Source organism: Antedon mediterranea, chromosome 6 (genome assembly GCF_964355755.1).
Source record: "Antedon mediterranea chromosome 6, ecAntMedi1.1, whole genome shotgun sequence".
In the NCBI taxonomy this organism is placed as follows: Eukaryota; Metazoa; Echinodermata; class Crinoidea; order Comatulida; family Antedonidae; genus Antedon; species Antedon mediterranea.
In genome coordinates this window covers 19,867,817-19,894,633 of record NC_092675.1, presented here as the reverse complement: position 1 = coordinate 19,894,633, position 26,817 = coordinate 19,867,817, and the positions used below count along the sequence as shown (strand labels likewise).

The window sequence follows — 26,817 nt, the reverse complement described above, 5'->3', positions numbered from 1 at the left end:
TGTTATTATTATTATGGAAAATTGCACATGTTGCTTGACTAGAATAAATTGTGTGTATTTAGTGTACCAGTGTTTGTGTGGGTGGTAGCTCAAGAGTTAGTTAATTCTATCTAACGCTTAGGATTTTTATTATTAAAAATGGAAACTTATCGAGAACAGTACAAATAAAGTATCTATATATAAATTTACGTAAGGGCAAAATTCGGTAAATCTCGGTTTATTTCTAGAATTTCTACTCGATGGTATATAAAGTTGGTTCGTACTTTCGGTACTGATTTTAACCATCTGATGTAACCCTGTTTACTAATTAAATTGAGTTAGGTAATTAGTTATTGACGATTAAAACGAATTTAGGTTCAACGATTTGCCCCAAATAGGGGTGTTTTCCGATCGTGGTATACACTGTCTAATGGATGTCCATCTTGAAAAATACCCGCCACAAAAATACGAGGAGGCTTCGCATTTTCCTATCTCCTCCTACGATAATTGTTTTTAATAGCTGAAAACTGGTTGAACAGCTAGAGTACAGCATCATAATGTTGAAGACAGGCCGATTTTCTTAAAAAAATACTATTTTGATAGATTTAATATACGATTATACAAATGTATTGATTTGCGATGAATGGAACATTCCAATCTCTGTTTCACAAGTGTCGATTCCCTCAGGCGTCGTAAAGGCAAGTACAGTACTGTATACTCGAAATTCGATCCATTTTTGTTTTCAATCTGTGCTGCAGAGGTTGGATATAATTTTTTTTAAACGGATAATGAGCTAGCGTTTTCACTCGCCGTATATTATGTACAAATCTTTATTATTGCAGTTAAACCACCCACATCATCACCTTTCCCTCACTGGCATGAGTAGCGTTGTAAAACCAGTAGAGAATAGGCCTACGGTACATCACATGCCCTAAACGCAGAACAACTTTGGTGGGTAGGGTAGGAACCAACTTAAGTATGAATTGGCTCTAAGAAACAATTGAAAACCATTAGGCCTACTAATTAAGTTGAGTTAGATAATTTAATATTTATTGACGATTAAATCGAATTTATGATTTTCCCCGAATAGAGGTGGTTTTCACAAATTGTTTTACATTATATAAACATATACACGTCGTAGTGATGTATCGTTACATGTGCTGTACTATTTCAATCGACTAGGACGGTGATAGTTTCAACAAAGTATTACATCGCAATGTTTTACTGTGTTTAGTGGTATATTATTTGTAAAACATGAAAGCAATTAATATTTCGTTACTAAATGGATAAAGAATATATTTTAACATTGTTCCTCTTTGCACCCATCCTCTTCCCCATCCCTCAACCCTAATGTTACATACAAAACACAAATTAAGTTTGTTTAAATTTGACTTAAACAATTGGTCTTATTTTGTGACAAGTTTCTCTTTCGGAAGTAATAGGGTGCTAATTTTAGTTGAGTACATAAATCACAGTGTCTATTTATTCGTTCCTGTACACGACATGTATTATTGTCCTGCGGTAGGCCTACGTACATTTGAAATCGCCAGTTTTTTAACGCTGAAATTATTATGTATTCGAGAACCATCTGTGGGCACGACCTAGATGGTACGCGAGCGAAGCGAGCGTACCATCTAGTTACTCTAATTTAAAAAAAAAAGTATATATATATTTATAGTTTGAAACGATAAAGATGAGGAAATCTGTGAGAATGAGAAAAAGTCGCCCCAACCGAGACTCGAACTCGGACCGCCTGCTTGATATGCAGATGTCCTAACCATTAGACCACTGGGGCTTTCATGGTATTGCATGGCGTGGTACGGCGGAACAGCACTAGTCCAATAAAAATACTGAAAGATGAGGGCGTATCAATTTGATCTCTGTTGCGCGTGCGTACAACTGAGGACTAGTGCTGTTCCGCCGTACCACGCCGAGAATGTTAAAGAGTCGTTATCCAATCGAGTTCGAACAATACCATGAAAGCCCCAGTGGTCTAATGGTTAGGACATCTGCATATCAAGCAGGCGGTCCGAGTTCGAGTCTCGGTTGGGGCGAATTTTTCTCATTCTCACAGAATTCCTCATCTTTATTGTTTCAAATTAATTAATTAAATTTTAGTATATCACCGGGCGGTTTATATTTATAGTTTTATATTTTTAGTATTTTGAAGTGGGTTGTGCGGTTTAGTAATACCCATAAAAAATAGATTATCATGAAGAATTAAAAAAAAAACACATCTGTTTATCTTTAAACTTTGAAATTTAACCAATTTTTGTTACTATTTCACACGGTTATTTTTTTTTCTATTTAAAAAAAAAATGTTTTACCAAAATTTAACTTGTAGTCGGTGCCAAAATGTATCAGTTAGTTATACTGTATCTGGCATTTTACACTGTGTGTATACAGTACAGTACATTAGATCAATTGTTATCATTGATTATTACTTGGAACCTAATCAAGTATCTAAGTAGATGCCTAACCAATGTTCAATAGATAATTTGTAGACGTAGTATAAAATAAATAAGAAAAAAGTTTCAATATGATATTTTATTTGGTTTGCTGTCTAGCTTCAAATTTGTTGCCATAGTTTCCAATGTCCTTAAGCAGGATTATCAGTTTAATTTCGTTGCTATGGTTACAGCTGGCTAACTGTATTTTGCTCATCTCATTATAGCTGTTCTTTGTCAAGTACAATTGTGGCATAATATTCGCAATTCTTTGAGGTTTTTATGTGAAATATGAAAATAATGTATTATTTTCTTTCTATTGTTGATTTTTAAATACAATTTTTGTCACTAAAATTAAACTCATTAAAATTTCACTAAAAATTCTATTCTTGGTAGTTTAACTGAATTATTATCTAATACAGTGAATAATACTGTAAGCATGCCCATGTGAGGGTGTGGTTGATGGAAAAGTCCATTAAAGTGAAGGGGTGCTCAAGGAACTTTTAACTTTTCAGTTTATTGTAAGTGGCATAGACTACCAACACCACTGTTGGTTTGTATGATTTATACAATTGTTAAGTAATTTCTAATTTGCACAATATTATTTCAGAATAATAAAGTTATTACTCAGCTCACTCTAGACATTACTCTCTATAATATCGCTACTGTATGCTCAGCCCTATAACATTTTTGGTTTATCGTTATCGTTGATATCCACATACACATGTAGCCTACAGTACCAAAACCATTTTTTATTTCATATTAGTACATATTACCTGTATTCAACATGTCAAGGACCTGAAGTTGATTTGTACTGGTATAATATTTAACAGTAGTTGTTAGTCTGTCAAATTCACCTGGTTGTCAGAATTGCTTAGGCAATTGTGCACAAAATGATATGCTGTCAGCCTGATCTCTTCTTTGTAGCTGGCTTTATAAAGTAAGAATTGCTATTCTGCCTTACTTTGAGATAAGGGCTTATCTACAAAATGCTACTGTTGAGTAATTGACCAAAACATGTTTTGGTTTTTCATTACAAAAATTCAAACAGTATTTTATTTCCAAATGAACATATTTCAGAAGTACATTATTAAAAAATATCTGACATTTTATTTTGGGGGTCAAATTGCAAATTTTCCATATCTGTTCGTTTGTTCGTGTCGACACATTCAGTATCAAATGGCGATATTTCTGTATTTTTTCAATCAATTGCTTGCTTACGAGTATTATATAAGGTATGGTTTAAAGATCTTTGGCTATGTTTGGCTTCGGGACGTTATACCACACTTAGACCTAGGCTAGGCTATAGGTGTCGTAGGTTTCGTGTTATGGGTTGTCCAATTCTAGGTCGTCCAATTCGAGGTCGCCAGGGTTGTTGGGGTCGTCCAATTCGAGGTCATCGCTTTCTACACACCATCAAAAGTCGCTACACTTTGTATTAGTCCCATACTTCATAGCGACGAACAAACTAATCTTTATGAATGTTATTAAGATATTAATGTAGATTATATATTGTAGATATTTCATGTACTATGCAGAAATAAAATCTTAATAGTCTATGGTGATAGGTAAATGATTGATAGTATAAAGTTTATTGTACAGTAGCATCTCACCTGATAATAAACCAGGTTAAGAAGACAAACTAGCGAACTATACCTATGATTAATCATACAATATCATCGTATAAACAAGGTTGTGTAGTTGATGTCCTTATTAGGAACTGTCTACTAAGCAGTTCTAATGTATTGATCATTATGGTTCAAAGGTCACTCAAACATTTTTGATCCCATTTTAATTCGGAATGTGGAGAAAAAAACATTAACATATCTTTTCTGAAAATTGTTCTTAAATGACAATGGCTTTAAAGAAGTATTGTCCCTAAAACATGAAAAATAAAAAACTTCCTTTAAAAGGGTCATTTATACCTCCATGGTTATTCATGGTTGCCAGTAACAAAATAATGATTTCCCTATAAAAAAATATAAATTGACTATACTCCTTTAAATTACTGTTTATTATGTAAATTTTTTTTTCGATCAAATTCTTGATCAAAGTGAATCAGTATTATTATTATTATGTGACATTAAATTATTATATTAAAACATTTTAAATTTTAGGGCAGACAATATCTTTAAAGATGGCAACGGGTTTTGTAAAAAATAAATATCTCATACTAGTTTTACTACTACTAGTGTACAACTATCAAGATAAGTGCAGGCCTTATACCTATACAAAAAATGTGATTGCTTTTGAAAGGTTCAAGTATATTGTATTACATAGACATAGTGAATCAGAGGCAGCTGTACCAAGCTGCATCATATTACTGTAAGCATATAATTATACATATCTGATCATTGATTTAACAAATTAGTAATAATATTAGGATGATTAATTGTTGTAACCAATATGCTTAGGTGGAATTTTACTACAACCAAACTCACTCATACTGTAGTACTGTAGTATTCAGGATAAATGCTGTTAAATTATTAATAAAACCTACTTTCACTTGATGTAGGCCTAAATGTATAGGTTTTGAGTTTTGTTTTCGTTCGAAGCCCGAGTTCAAGATGACGTTTTATTTTTAGGTACTTTGCAATGCATACCAGTTGATAACATACCATGTTGTCTGTAGTGGAGTTGGACCGTTTAGAACACAATTTGTTTCTATTCCCTTAGAACTGAGTATGTCAATAAATGTTAATAATATATAATTAATATTTCATTTCATAACATCTTTTTTTTAGCGTTATAGGTGGAAAACATAGATTTGGGTGACAGCATAAACTCTGTCTTCCTTGAAAACTTGTGAATTCCAGTCAATTTTTATTCCAATTTATCTTTATTTATCACTATTTTAAATTGTATACAATTTTTATAATAGGCATATTCGACTTGGCTGTTTTGAGCGGATAATCAGCAGATCTGACTCCTTAAACTCCTCATTATTTATATGCGAGCTGTGGGAGTAGAACACTTTGAGGTGTTTGCCGGTGACCAGTAAAATAATCCTATTTATAATAATCACTCCCATTGCTTTTAGGTAGTTGGATGTTATTCATTTTGAGATTGCTTTGCAAATATCCTTCTTTATATTAATTTTTAATATCTCTTAATACCAAATGAAGAAATATAATATAAATAAACCTTTTATAATTGCATATAAAAATTATATTGATTTTCTCAAACTTGGTAATGAAACCAGTAAATCTCTTGTAGTTGAACCAAAACATTTTAATAAAATGAACAAAAACAGCAATAAATTTTTTTGGGGATGCTTCTTTCCATCATTAGTATAATCAAATTTAAGAAATATCAAAACTTAAACCTTGTCTACACTAAACTTTATGTGATAAAAAAAAATTGATGTGCCCATATAGTGTATAGCCATGATGATGATATCATATCACTACCGTATTTGGGCACATCATGTTTTTTTTTGTAGAATTAGTTTGATAGTGTAGTTTTAAGTATACAATTAATAAGTACATGAGCTGATAAGGCTACGCATAAAAGGTTACCTTAGTTGTTTATAAGTAAAGGATTAGTTAATTTTGCAATACTGTTGTCATGTCGTAATATCAAATCAAACCTTACCGGCTGTTACTAAGTGAATGGCAAATATACACGTATGGTTGTCTTTTCCTGTGTATACAAATGTTTACACAGTTAAAATTTGCAAGTGTTAGTAAGTGTCAATTAAATATAGTGTATGTTATTGTGCACAAATATTAGATTTATATTTTCACATATTTTGTTTATTCATTTTATACAACACAGTAGCAAATGTTTACTATTATGGATAAAAAAAAATTAAATTTCTAGACCTGCAAACAATATAATACTGGTATGAAATGTTATTATAATCACACACAATAAATAAAATAAAAATAAATTACTGTATGTAAATCAATTTTAAGTATGTTAAATCAATTTTTTTTTAAATGTATCGATCCTAAAATATTATACGATTTAAAGACATCAAGGGTATTACTAAATACCGCAAACCTCGTAAACCCCCACAAACTTTAAAAAAACATAGCAACGAACTAACATAAAAGTTACTGAAGCCTGTAGTGTACTACATACTTAATATGTCAATTAATATTTTAAATTTGTGTTAACTATCTATTTTTGGGGTAAAAGCATCATTTTTTGGTTAAAAATAATAACTTAAAAATAATAACGTAAAAGTTACTGCATTGTGTAGTCTACTACACACTTCACACAAAAATTAAATTTTTGATAACTACTTATTTTTTGGGTAAAACATTTTTTTTTTGGTTAAAAACATTAAAAACTTTTATGTTGGATTGATGGGGTTTGTGATGTTTTTTTGGAGGTTTGCGGTGGTTTACGTTTAGCAATACCCGATATGAATATCAAAATAATTATCACAATGCTAGTACAGTATAGTGTTGGTCTACAAGGCAATATTTATTACTGTAGTTGATATACAGTAGCAAGCCGCTACCTACAAATAGTAATAATATGACATATAGGTTTTATAATACATAAAAAATATATATCTGCAATATGCAATAATTCATTTAATCATTTTATCTACAAACTTGATGATTCTGTGAAATTAAACATAAATAATTTAAAACAATGAAACACTCATTAAGGAAACCAAGGACAAGTTGATCCCTGTCAATCAAGCCTTGTCAATGTCAGCATGTCATAGTTTGAAGACAATTGTCATCTGACGAACCAATTAAAACTGAAATCAATACCGGAAAATATACAATTTTTAGATACCAATATTTGAGTAAAACAAAATAATCCTATTGTACCCAATTGTTTTTACTAACTTTCACTTGGGTCAAATTTCAGTAAACACACTTTTTAAAATCATATTTGAGGGAGAGATCAGTATAAAAAAATGTTCTCCACAACAAAATATAAATATTATTAAAGAAATTTAAATTTGTGATTGCGAAGCGAGGTTACACATCCCAATATCCCGGCATGTACACAATGAATTAATATGACATCGCAAATCCAAAGCTCCCTCTATTATTGGACCGACCATTGTTTGGGTAAACAAACAACCCATTTAAAGCATTATTATTATCATTGAATATGGTAAAATAGGAAATTAATATTACCTAATTAACTGTAAGTAGTTCATTAAGTATATGTAAAGGAATAGAAATTGGTCTGCACATCACTTTAAAAGTACCGCCCAAATGAGCTACTGCATTCTATAGCTTAGAATCATAGGAGCGCCAAGCTGTCATTTATTGAAGCAATAGAGATATCATGGTTTTTAATAGAGATATCTTAGTTTTAAAAAGAGATATCTTAGTTTTAAAAAGAGATATCTTAGTTTTAAATAGAGATATTTAGTTTTAAATAGATCTTAGTTTTAAATAGAGATCTAAGAAAACTAAGATATCTTTATTTCCGAATAAATTATACTTCTGCGTGCCATATAGAATCCTAGGATATGTTGTAAAAATTCATTTAGTGTTTCAATGCTAAATTAGTACCATAATTTGCATGAAAGACTTAGTTCGATAATTCATTATACAAAAGATGTGATTTAGTACAGTATAAAATCAGTTTAATTTAGAATGAAGTCACAATTAATTAAGAACACTATAACACAATTAGTGGTAGAAGTTGTATTGTATGGTACAGTATCCATAATACAGTAGTAATCAGTAGTGTCTAATTTTAAGGAAATTACATAAACAATTAGATAAATACTGAAAAAAACCATAGGCAGAATTCTTTAGTTCTGTTTCCGCTGCGAAAAAATAACCGATAATTTACTATGTAAATAAATTAACTCCAAATTCTTGGAAGCAGGAACAGGAATTTTAAATAACCAGTTAAATTGCCTGAAAATAACTGTTGTTAAAAACACCCAATCAATTTGGTCCAAAATTTTACATTCAATGCAAATTAATGAGATTGACAGCTGTAGTAACTTGAATATCTGATCGCATTGCATTTTGGGTAATGTTAACGTTTTTTGTCAATGACCAACCAGTAATTATTTGGAAGCACAAATCAAGCACAAATGTGGTCGATCTAAAAATTATATTTTTTAAATAAACAGTTTATTTTATTTATTTATTTTTATTTTATTCAATCGAACCAACAGCGATTATTACCGCCACTAAGAGGTTTGATACAAACAAAGCCAGGACTGTTTAAAGCACCTTGATTGGTCCTAACTTTGATCAAGGGCTTCTCTCGTCCAGTGCCCACCTTGACCAGAAGAAAGGCATGGGCCAATATGTCTGAGGCAGATACTAGATGCATGGGCTGCAATAAGTGTCAGCAATGCTGATTTCAAATGCCTAACAGAACCCCAGCTCCATACAGCACCCCGATATTCCCAGATGGTCTCCCATCCAAGCTCTAACCAGGCACAACTTAACTTTGGTGATCTGATGAGAATCGGTGTTTCAACGTGATAAAGCCGTATGGTAAAACAATTCTTTACACAGTATTTTACTCTTTTACTGACAAGATTAAATGTTTTTCTAAATGGAGAAAAGGTTACCAAATATAGAAAAATCATTTTAAACCATCCTTTAATAAGGTTCGCTAAAAAAGAAAAAAAAGTGTCTTATACTTCAAGATGAAAAGCTGACAAATTTTTTTTTAAACCTATCATCTTTAAAAATAATACGGTTTGATAAAAAAAAAACCAGTATTGATACTCTAAATTACTTATTTAGATTAATAATGTTTTGATCTCTCATAATATTACTTATCGATTATTTGAATAATTTATGTTTTAAATTATTTTTTCTTATTATTCAGAATAACAAAATAATAGGTTGTAATACATTGTCATTGTAACCCTTTTCCTAAATTAGTGTTCTTTTATAATTGTATATACAGTACAATATAACCATAACAATCATTATTGACTATTTCTACTTTTCATTTTATCAAGTCAAGAATAAAGTAATTATGTGTGTGTGTCTATAAAATGGTATCCATGACAACATAATATTAGAAAATTCACACCTATTTAATTTGTATATACTGTAATTTTAAAATTTCTTGAATGCACAAAATTAAATTTAAAATTATTTATAAACACTAAAATTCATGAGATGAAGTTACTACTTTAATAAAGTAAACTTTAAAGATTACATAAAAGGAAATTTTAATTTTAAATCTATTTTGTGCCATACTTACCTGGATAAACCGACAATAGCCTTTCTCCGCAAAGATTATTATTGGAGATTATCATGATTTAAGGTTAATGTTCTTATACACTGTATGTCAGATCCTATCTTCTAAATTGAGAAAGTATATCAGCCCTTAAAGTGTACAACCTGAAATATTTAAAAACATTACAATTCATAAATATTCATGTGAAGTGATACACATTATAAGATTATTGCACTTTCAACTAATTCCAATTTAAATTATGTGTTTGATGTTTTAAAATTCCGCATTAGATCTACTTTGAATGCAGTTGTCATCCTATTCAAGAAGCATGGTACTGTACTTAGTGTATATTAACCTATTTTAAATGACATAGTAGACTAGCTGGTGATGTTCATAAAAGCCTCCATAATGTACACCTGCCTCCTTCTAGACTAGATATTGTATAGTTGTGTGATGTTACTGTAAAAACTGATGCTAGTATATTCAGAAGTTATTTCATAACTGATCCATACTGACTTGCTATTATGTCTAGATTTCCTATATAATGTATTATCAAAGTTCTAATCACAGATTACAATGTTCTGGTCCAATGGATGAGCACCATTTAATTAGTGAATTGGTCTAACAAACAAATTTTACAACAAAAGTCCGGAAATTGCCGAATGGCTAAAAGGGAATTAAAAGGTGCCCCATCTTAAACAATGCTGGTGTTTAGGAGGAGATAGAGAATAACAAAAATGTTGGGTAAAGTGCTACAGTATAATATAGATTCTTTATTTAAATAAGCAAATTGTTCATCTCACGCCCACTTCTCCTTCTATTTAGTCCAACAGGGTTATCAAATCACTCTACCTAAAGTAAAACCATACTATTAAAGATTATATTTGTAATTCTACCGCTATAATTAAAAGTTGTGTTTATGGTCTAGTCAGGATTCAATGAGTTTCATACGAGTACCCACCATGTGTTCAATTTGTGGAATTCTAAATACTCAGTCCCTGTTTAACTATGAGTGAAATCTAGCTATGTAAATTGATGCTGATGGAATCTGTATGATAATAGGGGTGAAGTCTTACCACGTATCAAACAGATAACATCCAAATTATAATTGATATGAAATCAAATCATAACAAGTTTTCATAGCACTAAATAATGAAAGTGTCTTAATGATATGTTATCTACAATTTATATATTAACTTTTTAACTATTTAACTTAATTTGAATAAATTAATTTTCAATGAAAACAAGTTTTAAATTAATAATGATAATTTGTTATGACTCCTGGCATGTTTTCTTGTGTGAGTGATACCTTCTGCATAATACACACAGTAAATATACTGTACATGTATATTGTTATGTCTATTTCGTGCCTACCTTACCCGTATAAACCGATAATAGCCCATGCTCTCCAGAGGGAGGGCTTTAGATACGAAAGTAAAAAGTTCCTAGAACACCCCTGCATAATATGTATATATACAATGGGTGGTTGTTAGTTAGTCCCAAATCCAAGTTTCACTGTGTTGAATGTTGAAATAAAATGTCAGACAAAATATTAAAAATACATAGAATTGGGGAAAGTTAGTTGAATAGGAGATGAGCATGGAGGATAATTCCTTCATGACACGAGTAGCTATGTAATAATATATGGTCCGAATGAAAGACAAAGTTATCCTTCCTCTCTTCCCCCAAACCACCCACCCCCTAGCCCCATACTTTCTCTCTCCGTCACTCAACATTTTAAATCTCTTTACTATATATTCTTTATCACCAATCAGTTATTTCAAATATTTATTCTTTTATTGGGTGTGGTACGTAATTTCACTGATTGTAACACAGTTTCATATTGACCCGTAGATTGTCGCTTGTTTGTTGGTTTTTAAATAACAGCTTCTATGTTAAATTTTCTGTGGATATAATGGTTATTTAATGTGTGATAGACTTTTATCTTTGACTATTCACAACTTTTATTCTGACAGATGATTTGTTTTGTTTAGCAAAGTGTTCTTTTCCTTCCTTCCTAATCTGACTATAACATGTATTCCACAAAAAAATGATTAATCGTACAGTATTACCTCTTAATAATATCATATTTCATATAGTACACATGTTTGATTACGCTTTCTTTAATTTGTTCCATTCTATTTAGGACAATATTGTTTACAGTAGTGGTGAAGTATCCTCCTTTGACTATTACTATTTTGATACTAGCTATACCTTGCATATCACCTCTTCTATTAGTGCTACAGTATGCAGAATACTGCTGCATACTCTGTATAGGTTAAATGCAGTGAAATGGTAATAGATGAAGCAAATATAATGATGCACCATTATGTTGGTAGCTAATAGTCCATGCAATGAGTTTGAGGCACAGCATAGGAATTGTCGATAGTGATATGATTTAAAAATAAAGGAATACAGAATGTTAGAAGCTAATAGTACTAAAAAACCTGATGATGGCTTGGTTAAAAGTATAAAAGCAGTAATTATATATTGTGTCTAAACAAGATTATTCAAGGATTATTTAAATATGTTTAAATTTCAATACTTTTTTTATGTCACTGTGTCAGATGTTCTTGTTGATGTACAATACAAATTAATTTTAGGATGTAATAATAAAAAAAACATAATTGGTTTCAATTTAAGTAATTCACAAAATAAACATTTATTGTTGAAATATGAGACTTCAGCTAGAAGAGAGAATCCTAAACCCTTAATCAGAACAAGAGCTACCCATAATCCTGTATCCTATGAATAAATAATAATAAATCCACGAATATAACTATTAAGAACAGGGGAGGAAACTCCCCCTTGAAATTAATTCAAATTTGGGCTGGGGGTGGGGAGGGAAATATACATGTATCGCAGAATGTTAACAATATGTTTATTTATTTAATAGGTTTTAATCTGTCTGATTTATGTGAACGTTACACTAAGTGATTTTCATGTTTCATAAACCAAACTGATATATTATAATGATTTTGAACTTATGTCGATTAGCCTACATAACTATTTACTTAAAATAACAGTGTTCTTGCCTTTTGATTGGTTGATTTCATAGTGCCATGCATTATTTTCGGTTTGGGATACGTTGTATGCTGAGATTAAAAAAATGTTTTTATAATTTTGTGCAACAAGACGCTGACGACTAATTGTGTGCACCCACTGCTAAAATCCAAGCACTTTTTTTTAAAACTTTTGAATAGTGTTATAATGAACGTTCATTGAACAGAGAGAGAATATTTAATGAGTTACAGTAGAACAGTCAGGTTTTCAATAAGTACCAATTTATTATGATGATACTATAGATTGTTTATGTATTATTAAGAATATAGACAATGAATAATTTATTAGCTATTGACACGCAATTATTGGTTGACGGTACTAGTTGTCAAAAGAATAATACCATAGCAATCGTAATTATATAACGTCTGAGTAGAATCTTGTAGCCTATTTCGTGCCTAGCTTACCTGGATACACCAACAATAGCCTTTCTCCTCGAAGAGTGAGATATACCCCGAAAATTAGAAATGATGATGGTGGTTTGTGGGAAGGCTCCCACCTGAGGGCAAAGTTCATGGACTATACCATTTATGGAGAATGGTGTTCAATAACAATTTCTACCATTATTCTTATGGCTTACACTCATGAAAAATAAGAAATGGAATGATAATCAAATTTTGTTTACAAAAAAAATAAGAAAAAAAAATGTTTATATTGAATATTCTGCTAGAATACTGTATTCTGTATGTTATTATTGCTACACATAGCAATAATGTTATTTAAGATATAATATTATCAATGTAAGGACATCTTGAGACTAAAATTGGCAAAGAAGTAAAGCAAATGTCCCTATACTCATGAATACCAAGTAATGTACTTATTTACAGCCTTGGTTTACTTTCAATGACACAAGCAATATTGTAAATTACACTGATTTTAATTTGATTTTAACTAATAATATAGCCGACTCCCTTTCTATTATGCATTTTAATTGTTTTAGTAATTTACTGTTCAATCATTAAGGCAATTTTGTTTCTGTTCTAATGGACCAGGAATATAGAAAACCAGTAGTTCAATTGGCCACATTCTATAAAACTTACTCTCTCTCTTTGAAAGAATATTTTATGTACATTAAAAGCAATAGTGTACCGATTACCCCCAGAATAAACCGAAAACTTTCGTTATACGATGACCTATACATAGGACTTGGCCATTGTTAGCCGTCGGTCATTATTTGGACCTAAAAACCACAGCCACATTGTTCTTGTTCGTAGGTCGTCGTTCATCTCAAATCGAAAGCTCCCTAGTAATAGTGATCATGAAGTACCAAAGATAATATGTGTAACACCAATAATAATAATAACAATAGTGACCAAGTTAAAAAAAAACCAATATTATAATTTCAATATTCTCTGTATTTAATAGTCTTACTGCATAAATTTTCAGTAGTTATAATATTATTTAAATTTCATATTCAATAGCAGAATCAATAATATTCTACTCAATATTGTAACGATATAAAAGTGATTCTATAAATAGATTCATTTTTATATCACATGGTATTATTATGATTGTGAAAGGTTAGAAGGCATGTTTATCAATGTCAGATAATCATAATGATGAAAGGTCAATGAATATTTGATCCTTATTGTTTAAAGAATAATAATAATAATTATGCTATTTGGGGTTAAATCCTAAGATTACATTATGTTTTAGAGCTGGAAAGAGTTTGGTTTATGGGACAGAAAAAAAGTAGTCAATTTGCATAATTGTTTGGTCATGTGGCCTGGCATTTTTCATTTTTTGCCAATTATCAAAAAGAAACTTTTTATTTACAAAAAAATCAAGTGAAAAAAAAAACACTCTGCAGAGGGTTCACCGACAATTATTTTATCTGTGAGTGTTATTAACCTTTTACTGACTGATGTTATGGTCAGTTGAGAGTATTGAATGTGTACTAGAATTGCCCCTTTTTATCAATGAATTAATCAATGCTAAACTGACGTGTTGCTTTTGTTAATTTACCTGATATATTTGATCATTTATAACATATAAGCAATTCTACAATAAATAATTGTATGTTTTAGTACTCTTATAAACAGAACTCATTTGATAATATACATGTTTGACTATTAAATTGAGCCACGTAATTCAAATACTAAATGCTTTTAAGCCGATTTTCCACTAGGCGAATTTGTTCGCGCGAATCGAAAGCGTCATGCTATGCACATGCGTATTCGCGTTTCTGTCTGTCATACTGCCTGCCTGCCTGCCTAGTTCCTTTGATTTTTCGCTTCAGCGAAATTTACTAGTTCGAATTGTTTCTACTTTTTGCGAAGCGAAATATTGTGCAACCAATCAGAGCTCAGGAAATGAGCTATGACGCTTTCATGAGCACTCATGCAAATCGAAATGCTCAGCAACCACGCGAGGAACATGAACGTCGCAGCTATTTGCTCATGTAGTGGAAAGAGAGTAGGCGATTTTTTCCTCTTCGAAACATTGGATTCGCGCGAACAAATTCGCCTAGTGGAAAATCAGCTTTAGGTGCGACCGAGATAGGCTTTATCACTTGCTATTTTGAGGCATTCTAGATTCTCCTGAATGTTCCCATTGTATAGTACTCTGTTTAGTAAAAAAATTCTAAAAGACTAATAAGTTTACACATATTTTTGTTTTCCAGGTTGTTGCATATTTCTTAATGAGCATGGGGTCATATTTTTTCTACCTGGTTGACTCTTACAAGTAAGTTTATCATTGATTATTTTAGATATTTAATTTTAATAATTTAAAGATACAAACTCCATTAATTCATGTAGTATATAAAAATTGGAGAATACATTGCTAGTTTGCTGGGATGCTACCTTTTGAGTGCCTGGTTTGTGGACTGTACCGATTATGGAGAGGGATATTCAATAAATTGTCTACTTTTCTTTGAGGATAAAGTTATTATGTCGGTTTATCCAGGTATTTTGCACTCATAGACTGTATTTTAAAATTATAAAACTCATCAAAATTCACAACTTAAAATATAAAAAGGCAAATATAATGGACTAACCATAGCATAATAAATATGATACTTCCACCTTGCCATTTTTATGGTCAAAGAACTTTAGATGTGATTTTATATTGCAATTGATTTTATATATTGTTTTGCAAAACTATAGCTACAGACACCATGGTAATGCTTCATATCACCATAGTAATTATAGATTGGTATACAAGTTTTTGTCTTTTTTTTTTTAATGATGTCGGCAATCAATTAACGTATTATGAGAATTTACAGTGTAAGCATCACATTACAAGGATCATTGGTTTTCCACCCCCAAGATGGTGGTCGACTGGTATTTAACACAAGTGGTAGCCATTCCTTAGTATTAAACATAAGTGCTGAAAAACTATAAAAGACATAATAATATTGGCTGGCCTCACTTTTTCAGAGTTCGTTTTATGTTACCATATATTAATAAAATCAATAAATTCAATTAACAAGTACAAATAAAATTGATTTGAATTTGTCATTTATATTTTCTTTAAATGTTTTCAGTAAAACTAGACAAACGTCTCTTACAGTGTGTTCACGAATATTTGTCTATGTGCTATCTGGTAGTGTAGATGTCTAATGATGCCAGGCAAAACTTATTAAATAAAACTGAATAGCCTATAAAGTAATAAAGAAAAGTATATTTCATATTGCTATTATAAATCGGCATGTACTTTGAGAGTTGACATTATCTTGTCCTGAGATAATCTGGTGGTATAATATTATGTGGATTATATGGACCTCACCCCTGTGTCACTTTGGCCATACCAGTATAGTCAATCACCTACCAAGACATTAAATATTGAATACTGAATACTGAAATGCTTTATTTGTCCATCATCATCATAAAATAACAACAGAAATTCTTCTTGAAGATTGACAATTATTAGTAAAATAATAAATAGATATACAGTACAATATACTGTATTATGTACACACACATAATTGCACAAAAATATATAAGTTTTGAAACACGGTGTAAAAATGACAAGGTATTAAAATTGAATAGGATTCAGGAGATTAAAATAGTTTAAAACAGCTTTAAAAGGATTAATTAAAAACAGCTTTAAAAAGATTCAAACCATTAGAATGTTCCTAAAAACCTTACAATTTATAAATTGCTGAAATTTCAAATAGGCTAAAAAATGTTAAAAACGTTTTTTTTTTGCTGACTATTCTCTTTTTTTTTATGTGTATGTGATTTTGTGTAATTGTAACAAATTGTTACCATGTTTAAATCAATGTAAAATCTTGCAACAAGTCTGTAATCTTTTAGGCCTTTAAGCTTGGTTCCCACTAGAACGTAACGCAAGGACGTAAACGCAACGCAAGCGTTTTAACCAATGACAAGCGAAGTTATAGACAGTTAGCAATCACAAGCGAATAAGCCATCGCTTGTGATTGGTCAATTCACTTGCGTTGCGTTTACGTCCTTGCGTTACGTTCTAGTGGGAACCAAGCTTATGTGAGGATGTAGTATATAGAACAGAGTATGCACATATCTTTCTTTACCCTGAATAAATAAAGTCTGTTACAGTCGATGTTGAGTTTTCAAATCATTGAGAATAAATAACGATGATAATTACACATATTTAAGCGATCATTCTTGATGTTCTGGTTCTATCAAGCATAGCTGGAAAACACTGTATGTTGAAAACCTAAGTAAAAATTTGGAAAAATCTTCTCTTGATGCTGCAACATAGCTATAATTATTGCAGACAAATATTAACATCTTTTTATTTCTTCAAATGCATCTTTATTTCAATACAATTTTTTTTTTTACAATTGTCCTTCACAATGTCCTAAAATTGATTATAATAGCCCACAGCATTGTAAAGCTTATTACTGACTTATCTCTGGTGTTAGTCTAGAGTCTGTACTTACGCCTTGGATATTGTATGCTAGACAAGACTGCCAGATGGCTAACTTTATTTAGAACACAAGCAATATGATGCTTGCTAATCAACTGTAAAATGCTTACTCATCCAGACCCAGCAATGTTTTGCTTACGTATTGTTAGTAAATTGCATAAATATCTGTAAGAAGGAAGGATTATAATCATTGCAGAATGTGAATTAATATCTAAAATACATATTAATTATTTATGATGAAACTAAATTATTGTCCACTCCAAATCAATATTGAATAATTTTTATTATTGTTAACCTAAAATAAGACCGGTTAGATTAGTATACAGCTATTAAGTTTAGTTATATCATGACACTACTGTACTACTATGGCATTAGATTAATTTGGCTGAGCGTGCAAGACTGTCCATCGCGAATTCGCTGAGCCTTGTATACTGTGTGTATGATTCTAGATTCAATTTTTCCCCTTTTTTCAAACGAAATAACCTTATGGCTCTCATAATTTACAATCTAATAAGTACCTTATTTATAACATAGTGTAAAGAATATTATTTTTTTGTCCATGATTAACATATAAAATATTAAGATATTTGTTCATGTATTATAACGTCAGCAGTTACTCAAACCAAGATGGCTTACTAAAGTTATATTATGGCAAACATTTATGGCACAAAGAGGGATCATCCATGGCAATGAAACATTCTCCCCTGTATATGCCTCTTTATTGGACATCTTTATATTTAATCCATTTTCAAAGGATGTATGTTCATCTCTTCAATGTAAATTTTGATTACTTTCTAGAACTTAAGTGGTTTTCTTACAGTTTATCACTACAAAGTATATTTACTGACCACTTGATTTTACTATGAGCTTAAACAAACCTGTACTTAAGTATAGTCTGATAATATTTGTCTAGTTAATTATTAAATATCTGGATGAGAATATTTTTGTTTCGTTTGGGCAATTCTTAATGGGTTGTTTGTTTTGTCTGTTTTCTACATTAAATCTTATCAGCTGTGCGGGATTTTCAGCAGACTTTATAATTATTTACCAGATTGATCTAAATGTAGCATTGTTTCACTATATTGATAAATAAAAGTTTAAACTATAAAAGTATATATTGGTTTGTGGACAGTACCAATTATGGAGATTTTAGCTTGCTCTTCTAGGAGAATAGGCTATTAATTGGTTTATCGAGGTAGGCAGCACTCACACCTTTTCTGATTCGTGTAAATTTATGGCATATTGATATTTCTAGTTATATTAATATTTCTTGATATTTTAGGGTTTTCCAGTTAGATTATCTACAGTAGGGTGGATTGGCTCTTAAAAAGAGTAGGATGAATGAGACTAAGAAAGAATGGTAATTATATGTACACTGATTGTATGTATAGCGTATAGTGTGGGCGTATAAATAAATTAGGAATATAGATTTCGTACGATGACCATTAAAAAATAACATATGGCGTACTTGTTTACTTTGACTTTGCTGATGTGTTAATGTCAAGCAAATATCATATTTTAATGAAAATATTTCTTATAGTAGTCTTCATGTATAAGCCCACCCCCAATTTCATGTTCAATTGAAGTATGATTATCTCCCAGTGTGCAGTAGGTAAGCCTCTGTTATTGTACACACATTCATTATTTAATTTGTTTTACATATTTTTTTTTCATAATAACCTTAAATATTATTATTTTTTTATAGGAACATAGGTAAGCCTTTAGATGATGGATTTTTCTATTGTGTGCCTTTATTATTTGTGATAGATTAATTGAAAATTTGGATCAACTATATTTTCACCTTCCTTTATTATCTAAAATATGAATTAGTTTTTGCTGAAATTACTCAAAATAAATTATAGTTTTAGTGTCAGACAATTTTCAATGTTTTAATCATAGACTCCATAAAATTAATATTATTTATAATTTAAACTAAAATTAAATCTGCTGAAATTGGTAATAGAACGTTACATATACATTACTGTAGTTTTATTTTCAGAAAAATAATTTCCTAGTTTCAATATCATAATCATAAAAAGCATTTTTGATAACATAAAATAAAGTAATATTTACTTAAGATAATTGAAGATCTTAAATCTACTCAAGTTTAGCAATTAAAATATATGTTTTAGTTTCAGAGAATTAATATTATATACTTGCGAAAATTAATAATCTGTTTCACTGAAAATTATTACAGAATAAGTTATCGAAATTGATTATTTTTTTATTTCAAATAATTTACTTATGGATTTGTAATATTGGAATGACGTAATGACATCAATAGTAGCTTTTGTTTTTCTAATTTAGGACATTAACTAAGACAATCTACATTATTAAACTAATGTTACTGAAACATTCAATATGTTACTAAAATTTGTATAAGATTTTTTAGAATTTCTCTTTCTTGATGTACTATTATACAGTTACTATAAAGTTGAAGAAACGGTTTATAAATTAATTAAGAAAATTAATGTACTTTTTTACTGAAGATTATTTAGTCAAATAAGTTATAAGAATTGATTAAATCTGTAGAGTATACGTAAGAGCTAAATTTCAGTTTCAATTTTTTTTTTCATTTGTTAATATGTTAAAGCTCAGGTACAGGCATGAAGTTTAAATATAATATTTTGTTAATTGTACATAAATCAAATATTTGTAACAGAAATCGAGACGAAAAAACATGAATTTCCCTTAATATGGTCAAATACAAAATTTGGCAAAATTCTTCCATAAAAACCAGGAAGACTTTTTTTCAGTAGTTAGGTAGTTAGCCTAATGTAATAACATGTCTGGTGACTCCCTAGATGGTGAAAAAAGATGGTGGATATACGGTGGATAATTTTTGCTATAGCATGAAAATAAAAATCTGAAGTTGAATAAAAATATCAGAAATGTAATATTCAAGTTATATTACCTATATTTAGTCATCTGATAACATTTTTTACCACACCATTTATTTTTCATAGCTTTTTAAAATGCCTCTCTATTTACAAAATTTGTGTACAAAAGAATAGAGATTTTACTGTGTAATTTGAACTATCCCCCCACTGATAAGAAAGGGCTTATTTTCAACAAGCTCGTGTAACACAAATAAAATCCAAAAAATTATGAAACATAGGGGAAACTATAGATCGATAATTATTGGAATGTATGATCAATAGAAATTTTTTGCCCGCACCTGGCCTTTAAAGCTTATCACATTTATAATTAGCAATAATTGTTACAGATGTTCTTTTGTTTTTACTTTCTAATTTACTATTTTATAATGAATATTAAAATTTAAAATAAATTGCTATTATAATATTTTGAATATAAAATATATTTTCCCCTTAAAAACCCTCCCAAATATTATATAATTGAATATTAATAGTTACAAAATAAATTATTTAGAGATAAAATATAATAGTAATAGTAATAGTAAATAACGATTATTTTAGGTAAATAAAATAATCGTTATTTACTATTACTATTACGGGTGAGATATTATACAGATATTGACTGCTTAGAGGTTAAATATAAGATTTGACATCCCCGAGGGAATGATATTAAATTCGAGGGAATATATATTTCCCGAAGCGCCAGCTGAGGGAAATATATTCCCCGAGAACTTAATATCATTCCCGAGGGGATGTCAAATCTTATATTTAACCGATATAAAAGGCGATATCTGTTATATTATATAGCCAAGAACAAGTCTGCTGGGTTGGGTGAAGCTACAGTAGGCTAGGCCTCCTATAGTATTTGTATTGTATGTAAACAAGCCTGCTTAGACACCTTACCTTGCGAAGAATAATATACAGATAATTACTAATTAATGATTCCTTGGCAATAAAATATTCACTTAGACCTAGGTCGTTTAAATTAACAGAAGAATTTCCATCAATAAGCCTATTAATAATAATATTATAATCAGGTACGCCGAATAAACAATTCGTCTTCTTCTCTTCGAGGAGCCGAATCGCCGGATGTTCAGCGCGTACTAGTTACTAGGTTACTACCGTGAGTTTTGACCAATCACAAACGGTGTTTCATCACATTTAGGGAGGACTAATAACAAATGAGGGCGCTATGTATGCATAGCTTAAATAGTTTAAAAGATTAATTTCCGTGGCGCAGCGGTTGAAGCGTTGTCTTGTGATGGAGTGACAATTCCATTCAGAGTTCAAGATCCAGTAGATGACTTTTGTTTATTTATTGTCAAACGCGAGTGTTGCACACGAAAATTACACAGTCAATATCATCGAACTCGAGAATTTATATGATGAATGACAGGGGACACGATAATTACGCGAAAATTACTCAGTCAATATCATCGTTCTCGAGGATATATACGATTTACGATCCTCGCAGCGGTTGTCATGTGACGCAGTTTCAACCAATCACGTTCACGTATTTACATAGGCTATGTAATATAATTAACTATTATATTTTATTAGTAATACAAACCGAATGAATCTTTTTAATCAATTATTTAGAGATTTTCGCCCCCTCAACATAGTTTTAAATTTATTATTCAATTACTATTAGTATTAACAATCCGAATATGCATATATTTTTTAACAGAGAATTGAATTCATAGATCAATAATTTTGTAGTACCATCTATTAATGTCTGTACACTCTAAACTGAATCATTTGTATGTCTTCATCGCTTGAGGAAGTAAAAATATTTTACAAAATGTGAAAGTAATTTCAAAATCTGTGGTAAAGTTTTGCCAAGAAATTAATGAGCCCATTGAAATGCATTCACTTTCATGTGTATAGTTGGCTAAATATATGTTTGATTCCACAAACATTTTTGATTTGTATTTAACTCAACACAATTGGAGTGAGAGGCGGCAGGCCGAACATCATACGGAATCTATTTACATGTTAGGACATGGTTCAATAGTAACAACAATGCAACTAAATCAGTATTTTAAACTCATTTCCAAGAGTATAGTCACATGTCAATGGATGTAATATGATTCTATGATTTGAGGCATTAAAATATCAACACGCTTGTCAATCATCAGCTCATTCAATTAATTCACAATTATTTCACAATACTTGCGGAATTGAATTGATTATTGGCAACTTTTGATAATAGGGTTTGCAGCCTTAATAGATTTTCAGTGTCACATTTTGTGTCGATTTATTCACCATTAATGTGTTCTTTTTCTTGTGTTGTTTGACATTAAGTAGTGTTTATTGATATTCTTGTCATACATTTTTATATACAGTATTAAATTCACTTGATATTTCTTTGGTTCTAGATTACAAGATCTTGTCCATTTCAATTACATTTAATATTAATCTGTTTAAAAAGCAGAAGTGTTTTCATAAATTATTAGGATGTATAGTGTAAATAAATTAAAAACTGAAAATTTGGAGAACAATCAATGAAAGGGGTAAATATTTACAAACACTTAAATGTTTATTATCATACTAAAGTAAGCATGCATACATACATAACAAACAGTTTTGTTTATTAAAATGGCCAATGCATTATGTTCATATTGTACAGTAGTAGTAGTGTACACAAAATCTTCCCGACTACTCGTATGGTACAGTAATTGCTACTGTAATATTTAGCCTAAATCATAAAAGAAAATACAAGTACTTTATATGTCTTATTTTTCTATATACAGCATTTCATAATTAATATAAAATTAATACATAAAAATATTTAGAAAGAGATTATCAAAACACACATAATTTATAAAAAGCGATTGTGATTATAGACACTATAATTATAAAGTTCAATAGCAAAATATATGATCCAGAACTTGATAACTTTCTGTGTTTCATATATTTAATGGAAGACTATACTGTAGCTACTCTAAAGTGATGTGATGTGCCCATACATATATGGACATGATGACTATCACTACCATATTTGGGCATATCCCTACCAAATTTTGACACATCACATTTTGTGGGTCAAATTAGTTTGATAGTATAGATAGGGCTTTAAATAATTAAAAATACTAAAAAAAAATATAATGTAAATAAAAAATAAATGTACATCCAAATTTTAGATACATTTTTAGATTTTATACTACAACAGAATGCTAGCACTGATTTAAACAAAAAAACAAAGCACAACGTTCCTTTAAGATATTTCTGTTCAAAGCATATGTGTTGATTCTTGAAAATGAGTTTGGACGTGGCTCATTGGTTCGTAGGTATACAGCTTTAGACAGCCACTACAAGAACATATAAGAACACGTTGCTAAGTGTGGTCTATCGCACCCAATGGACACGATTTCACAGCCAATACGACTCTAAGTTATGCATGAATAATTATCATTTCTCCTACTTAAATATATACAGAAATGACTTTAAGGTGGCATTTTCACTTTTGTAAAATAACTGTTTCAATTGTTATATTTAACCATAATCAGTGTATCTGTTGGCTTTTAATATAGTTATTGTATAGACTTCAAATAGTTACTAATAAAAGTATATAGATTAGCTTGATAGGTAGGCATCAAAATCAGATATCATACTTTAAGTACACAAGCCTTGCAGACATTACAATAGGATTACATAGAAAGCAAATTATAGTACAGACCAATACAGCATTAACTTGGCACCATTTATTGGCTGAATGTTTGTTTTTTGTGTGTAATTTATTCAAATCTGAGTCAATTATTGTTTAGTAGCTTCTTCAAAGAGGAAACCATAAACAAATTTAAAAAAAAAGGAAAACAAAATTATTTCAGAGAAAATGTGTATATTATTAGTAAAGAATGCATTAAACAGAAATCTTATATTTTACATTTAATATACAGTAGCAGTACAAAATATTATGATTTATTTAAAAGGATATTTTTGGAAAATAATATCTGATGTTCTGAGCATGCAACAAATTAATTATTTCTTTTGAAAATATTTAGTTTAAATTAACGTAGGTTCTTTTGATACATTCTGAAATCAATTTGATAAAATACAATTAATTTAATCTATATTTTGATACGTTTCTGCATAAATTTAAGGAACAATTGTTTTGATTCAATATTTATTTGAGTAATTTTATAAATGGTTTCCATTGTACTTGTCTATTGATATGTTTATTTTTCAGCCTTTTTGATGAATTATTATTTCAGAATTTGAAATGCAAAACAAATATTGTAAAGCTAAAAATTCTCCATTAAATTTACAATGAAATCAAAGCAAAGCAGAAAAGGGCAATTTATTTTACTGCTCTATGGACCATTCCATTATCCAGTATGGGTGTCATATTATGTACATTCTCTGTGTAAGGAAATTCAGCATGTATATAAGAATATATAGCAACAGCATAACTACACACTGTTAATGCAAATAGTGTTATTCATCTGAAAAAAACTGTATGAATAAATAAATGAATGAATTCATTTTCAACTAAGCTTGAAAATGAAATATAAATAAAGAATGTAAGCGTTTACTTATTACTACCTACCAGTGCACCTGTTTATGTCAAATTTTATTTTTTTTTTATTTTTATTTTTGTGTTTAAATTAGTCAATTAAACTAGTGATCTTGTCATATACAACCATTAGATAATTATACTACTGTAATATAGTAGTTATTTTTATTTGTTTTAATGTTTTCTAATTCCTGTATACAACAGAATATTTGATTACATTTATTATAACATTTTTTTTAATATAGAAACAAATGATAGGCCAAAATTACCTATTAAGTCCCTTAAAAAATTCCAAATACTGTAATATCATTTTTTCCTTCAAAATGTTAGCATTTTAAATTTAAATGATAAAACGTGTTTTATTTGCTAAGAGCATCCTCTTTCTCTATCAACGTAATGAGATTTGCTAGAAAAGGATATTCTGGTGAAATTATGTTGCTATATTCTGTAATTGGTAAAACTCACAGAGGGAGAAAAAAAGACAATTTATTACTTTTGTTTGACAGCATATTCAGATGGCATCCTGACTTTTATGGATTTCCTCATCATTAATTTCAACTTTGACCTTAAAATCAAGAACATAATGTACATAAATAATAAATAATAAACTGTCAAAAATGTCTATTCTGAAAATTTATCAATATCTGATCATTAAATTTTTATTCTGTAAGTTTGTGAAATGTGTATGTAAAAAATTGATAAATAATTAGTTTTGTTTTGTATGTTTCAGGCCAGTAGAATGGTGCTTTGACCTCAAAGAAGACCGCCTATTCCAGACTGATCTTGCCTTCAACATCTTCTTCTTACTGTATTTCATCTTAAGAGTAAGTATAAATAGAATGAAGCTTTAAAGGTCAGGTGCGGGCAAAAAATTTCTATTGATCATACATTCAAATAATTATTGATCTATAGTTTCCCCTATGTTTCATAGTTTTTGGGATTTTATTTCTGTTACACGAGCTTGCTGAAAATAAGCCCTTTCTTATCAGTGGGGGGATAGTTCAAATTACATAGTAAAATCTCTATTCTTTTTTACACAAATTTTGTAAATAGAGAGGCATTTTTAAAAAATCCACCGTATATCCACCACCTTTTTTCACTTTCTAGGGAGTCACCAGACATGTTATTACATTAGGTTATACTACCTAACTACTGAAAAAAGTCTTCCTGGTTTTTATGGCAGAATTTTGCCAAATTTTGTATTTGACCATATTAAGGGAAATTCATGTTTTTTTGTCTTGATTTCTGTTACAAATATTTGATTTATGTATAATTATTCAGATATTATATTTAAAATTCATGCCTGTACATGAGCTTTAAGTAATTGAAACTGTCGACCATACTAATTTTGTTGCCTACAAAATAAAATTTACCTATAGTTGTATTGGTATTTATAGCGTAAATGTGTACAAATTATTATTTCAGTTTGTTGCTAACCAGGAAAAGCTTTGGTGTTGGGTCTCCATAGCTTCTATTGTAGACTTCTTCACGATTCCACCGATCTTCGTGTCAATTGTTCTGGGACGTACGTGGATAGGTAAGAAATATTGGTAGAAAGTAGCCAATACAATTTTTATTCATATCATAATAAACCCATTATTATATCAGCAAGGTATAATTAACAACAGAATATGCTTTTTGTCCAGCAGGAATAAGTCTTTATATTGTTCTTACGATTTCTTTTCTACTATTATTATTAAATTGTTTTTATAATATTACTCTTTAAATTTGTTTTTGTTAACATACGGTAGTAATTTACTTTAAACCTATAGTAGCTGTTTGTAGGCAATATGGGTTGTCATTAGGAATACAGTTGAAGAAAGATATTTTTTTTATAAAGAGAGTGGATAGCACTATTATAAATCGGGCATTGGTTATTTAAAACTTTAAAATGGTACAATGTGTATCTTTAATTATCCTTTATTTTAAACACACACTTTTGGCA

At 29.9% G+C, this 26,817-nt stretch overlaps 1 protein-coding gene across 12 annotated transcripts in view; it reads left to right on the top strand.

The window, feature by feature from the left end:
• Window positions 1–26,817, top strand: part of LOC140050886 (calcium-activated potassium channel subunit alpha-1-like) — a 103,470-nt gene that overhangs the window by 7,243 nt on the left and 69,410 nt on the right. For all 12 annotated transcript variants that reach the window (XM_072095870.1, XM_072095878.1, XM_072095877.1 and 9 more), the window contains exons 2-4: window positions 15,250–15,311; window positions 25,603–25,696; window positions 26,298–26,409. In XM_072095870.1, the coding sequence (XP_071951971.1) occupies window positions 15,250–15,311; window positions 25,603–25,696; window positions 26,298–26,409 (268 nt within the window). The remainder of the gene's footprint in view (window positions 1–15,249; window positions 15,312–25,602; window positions 25,697–26,297; window positions 26,410–26,817) is intronic.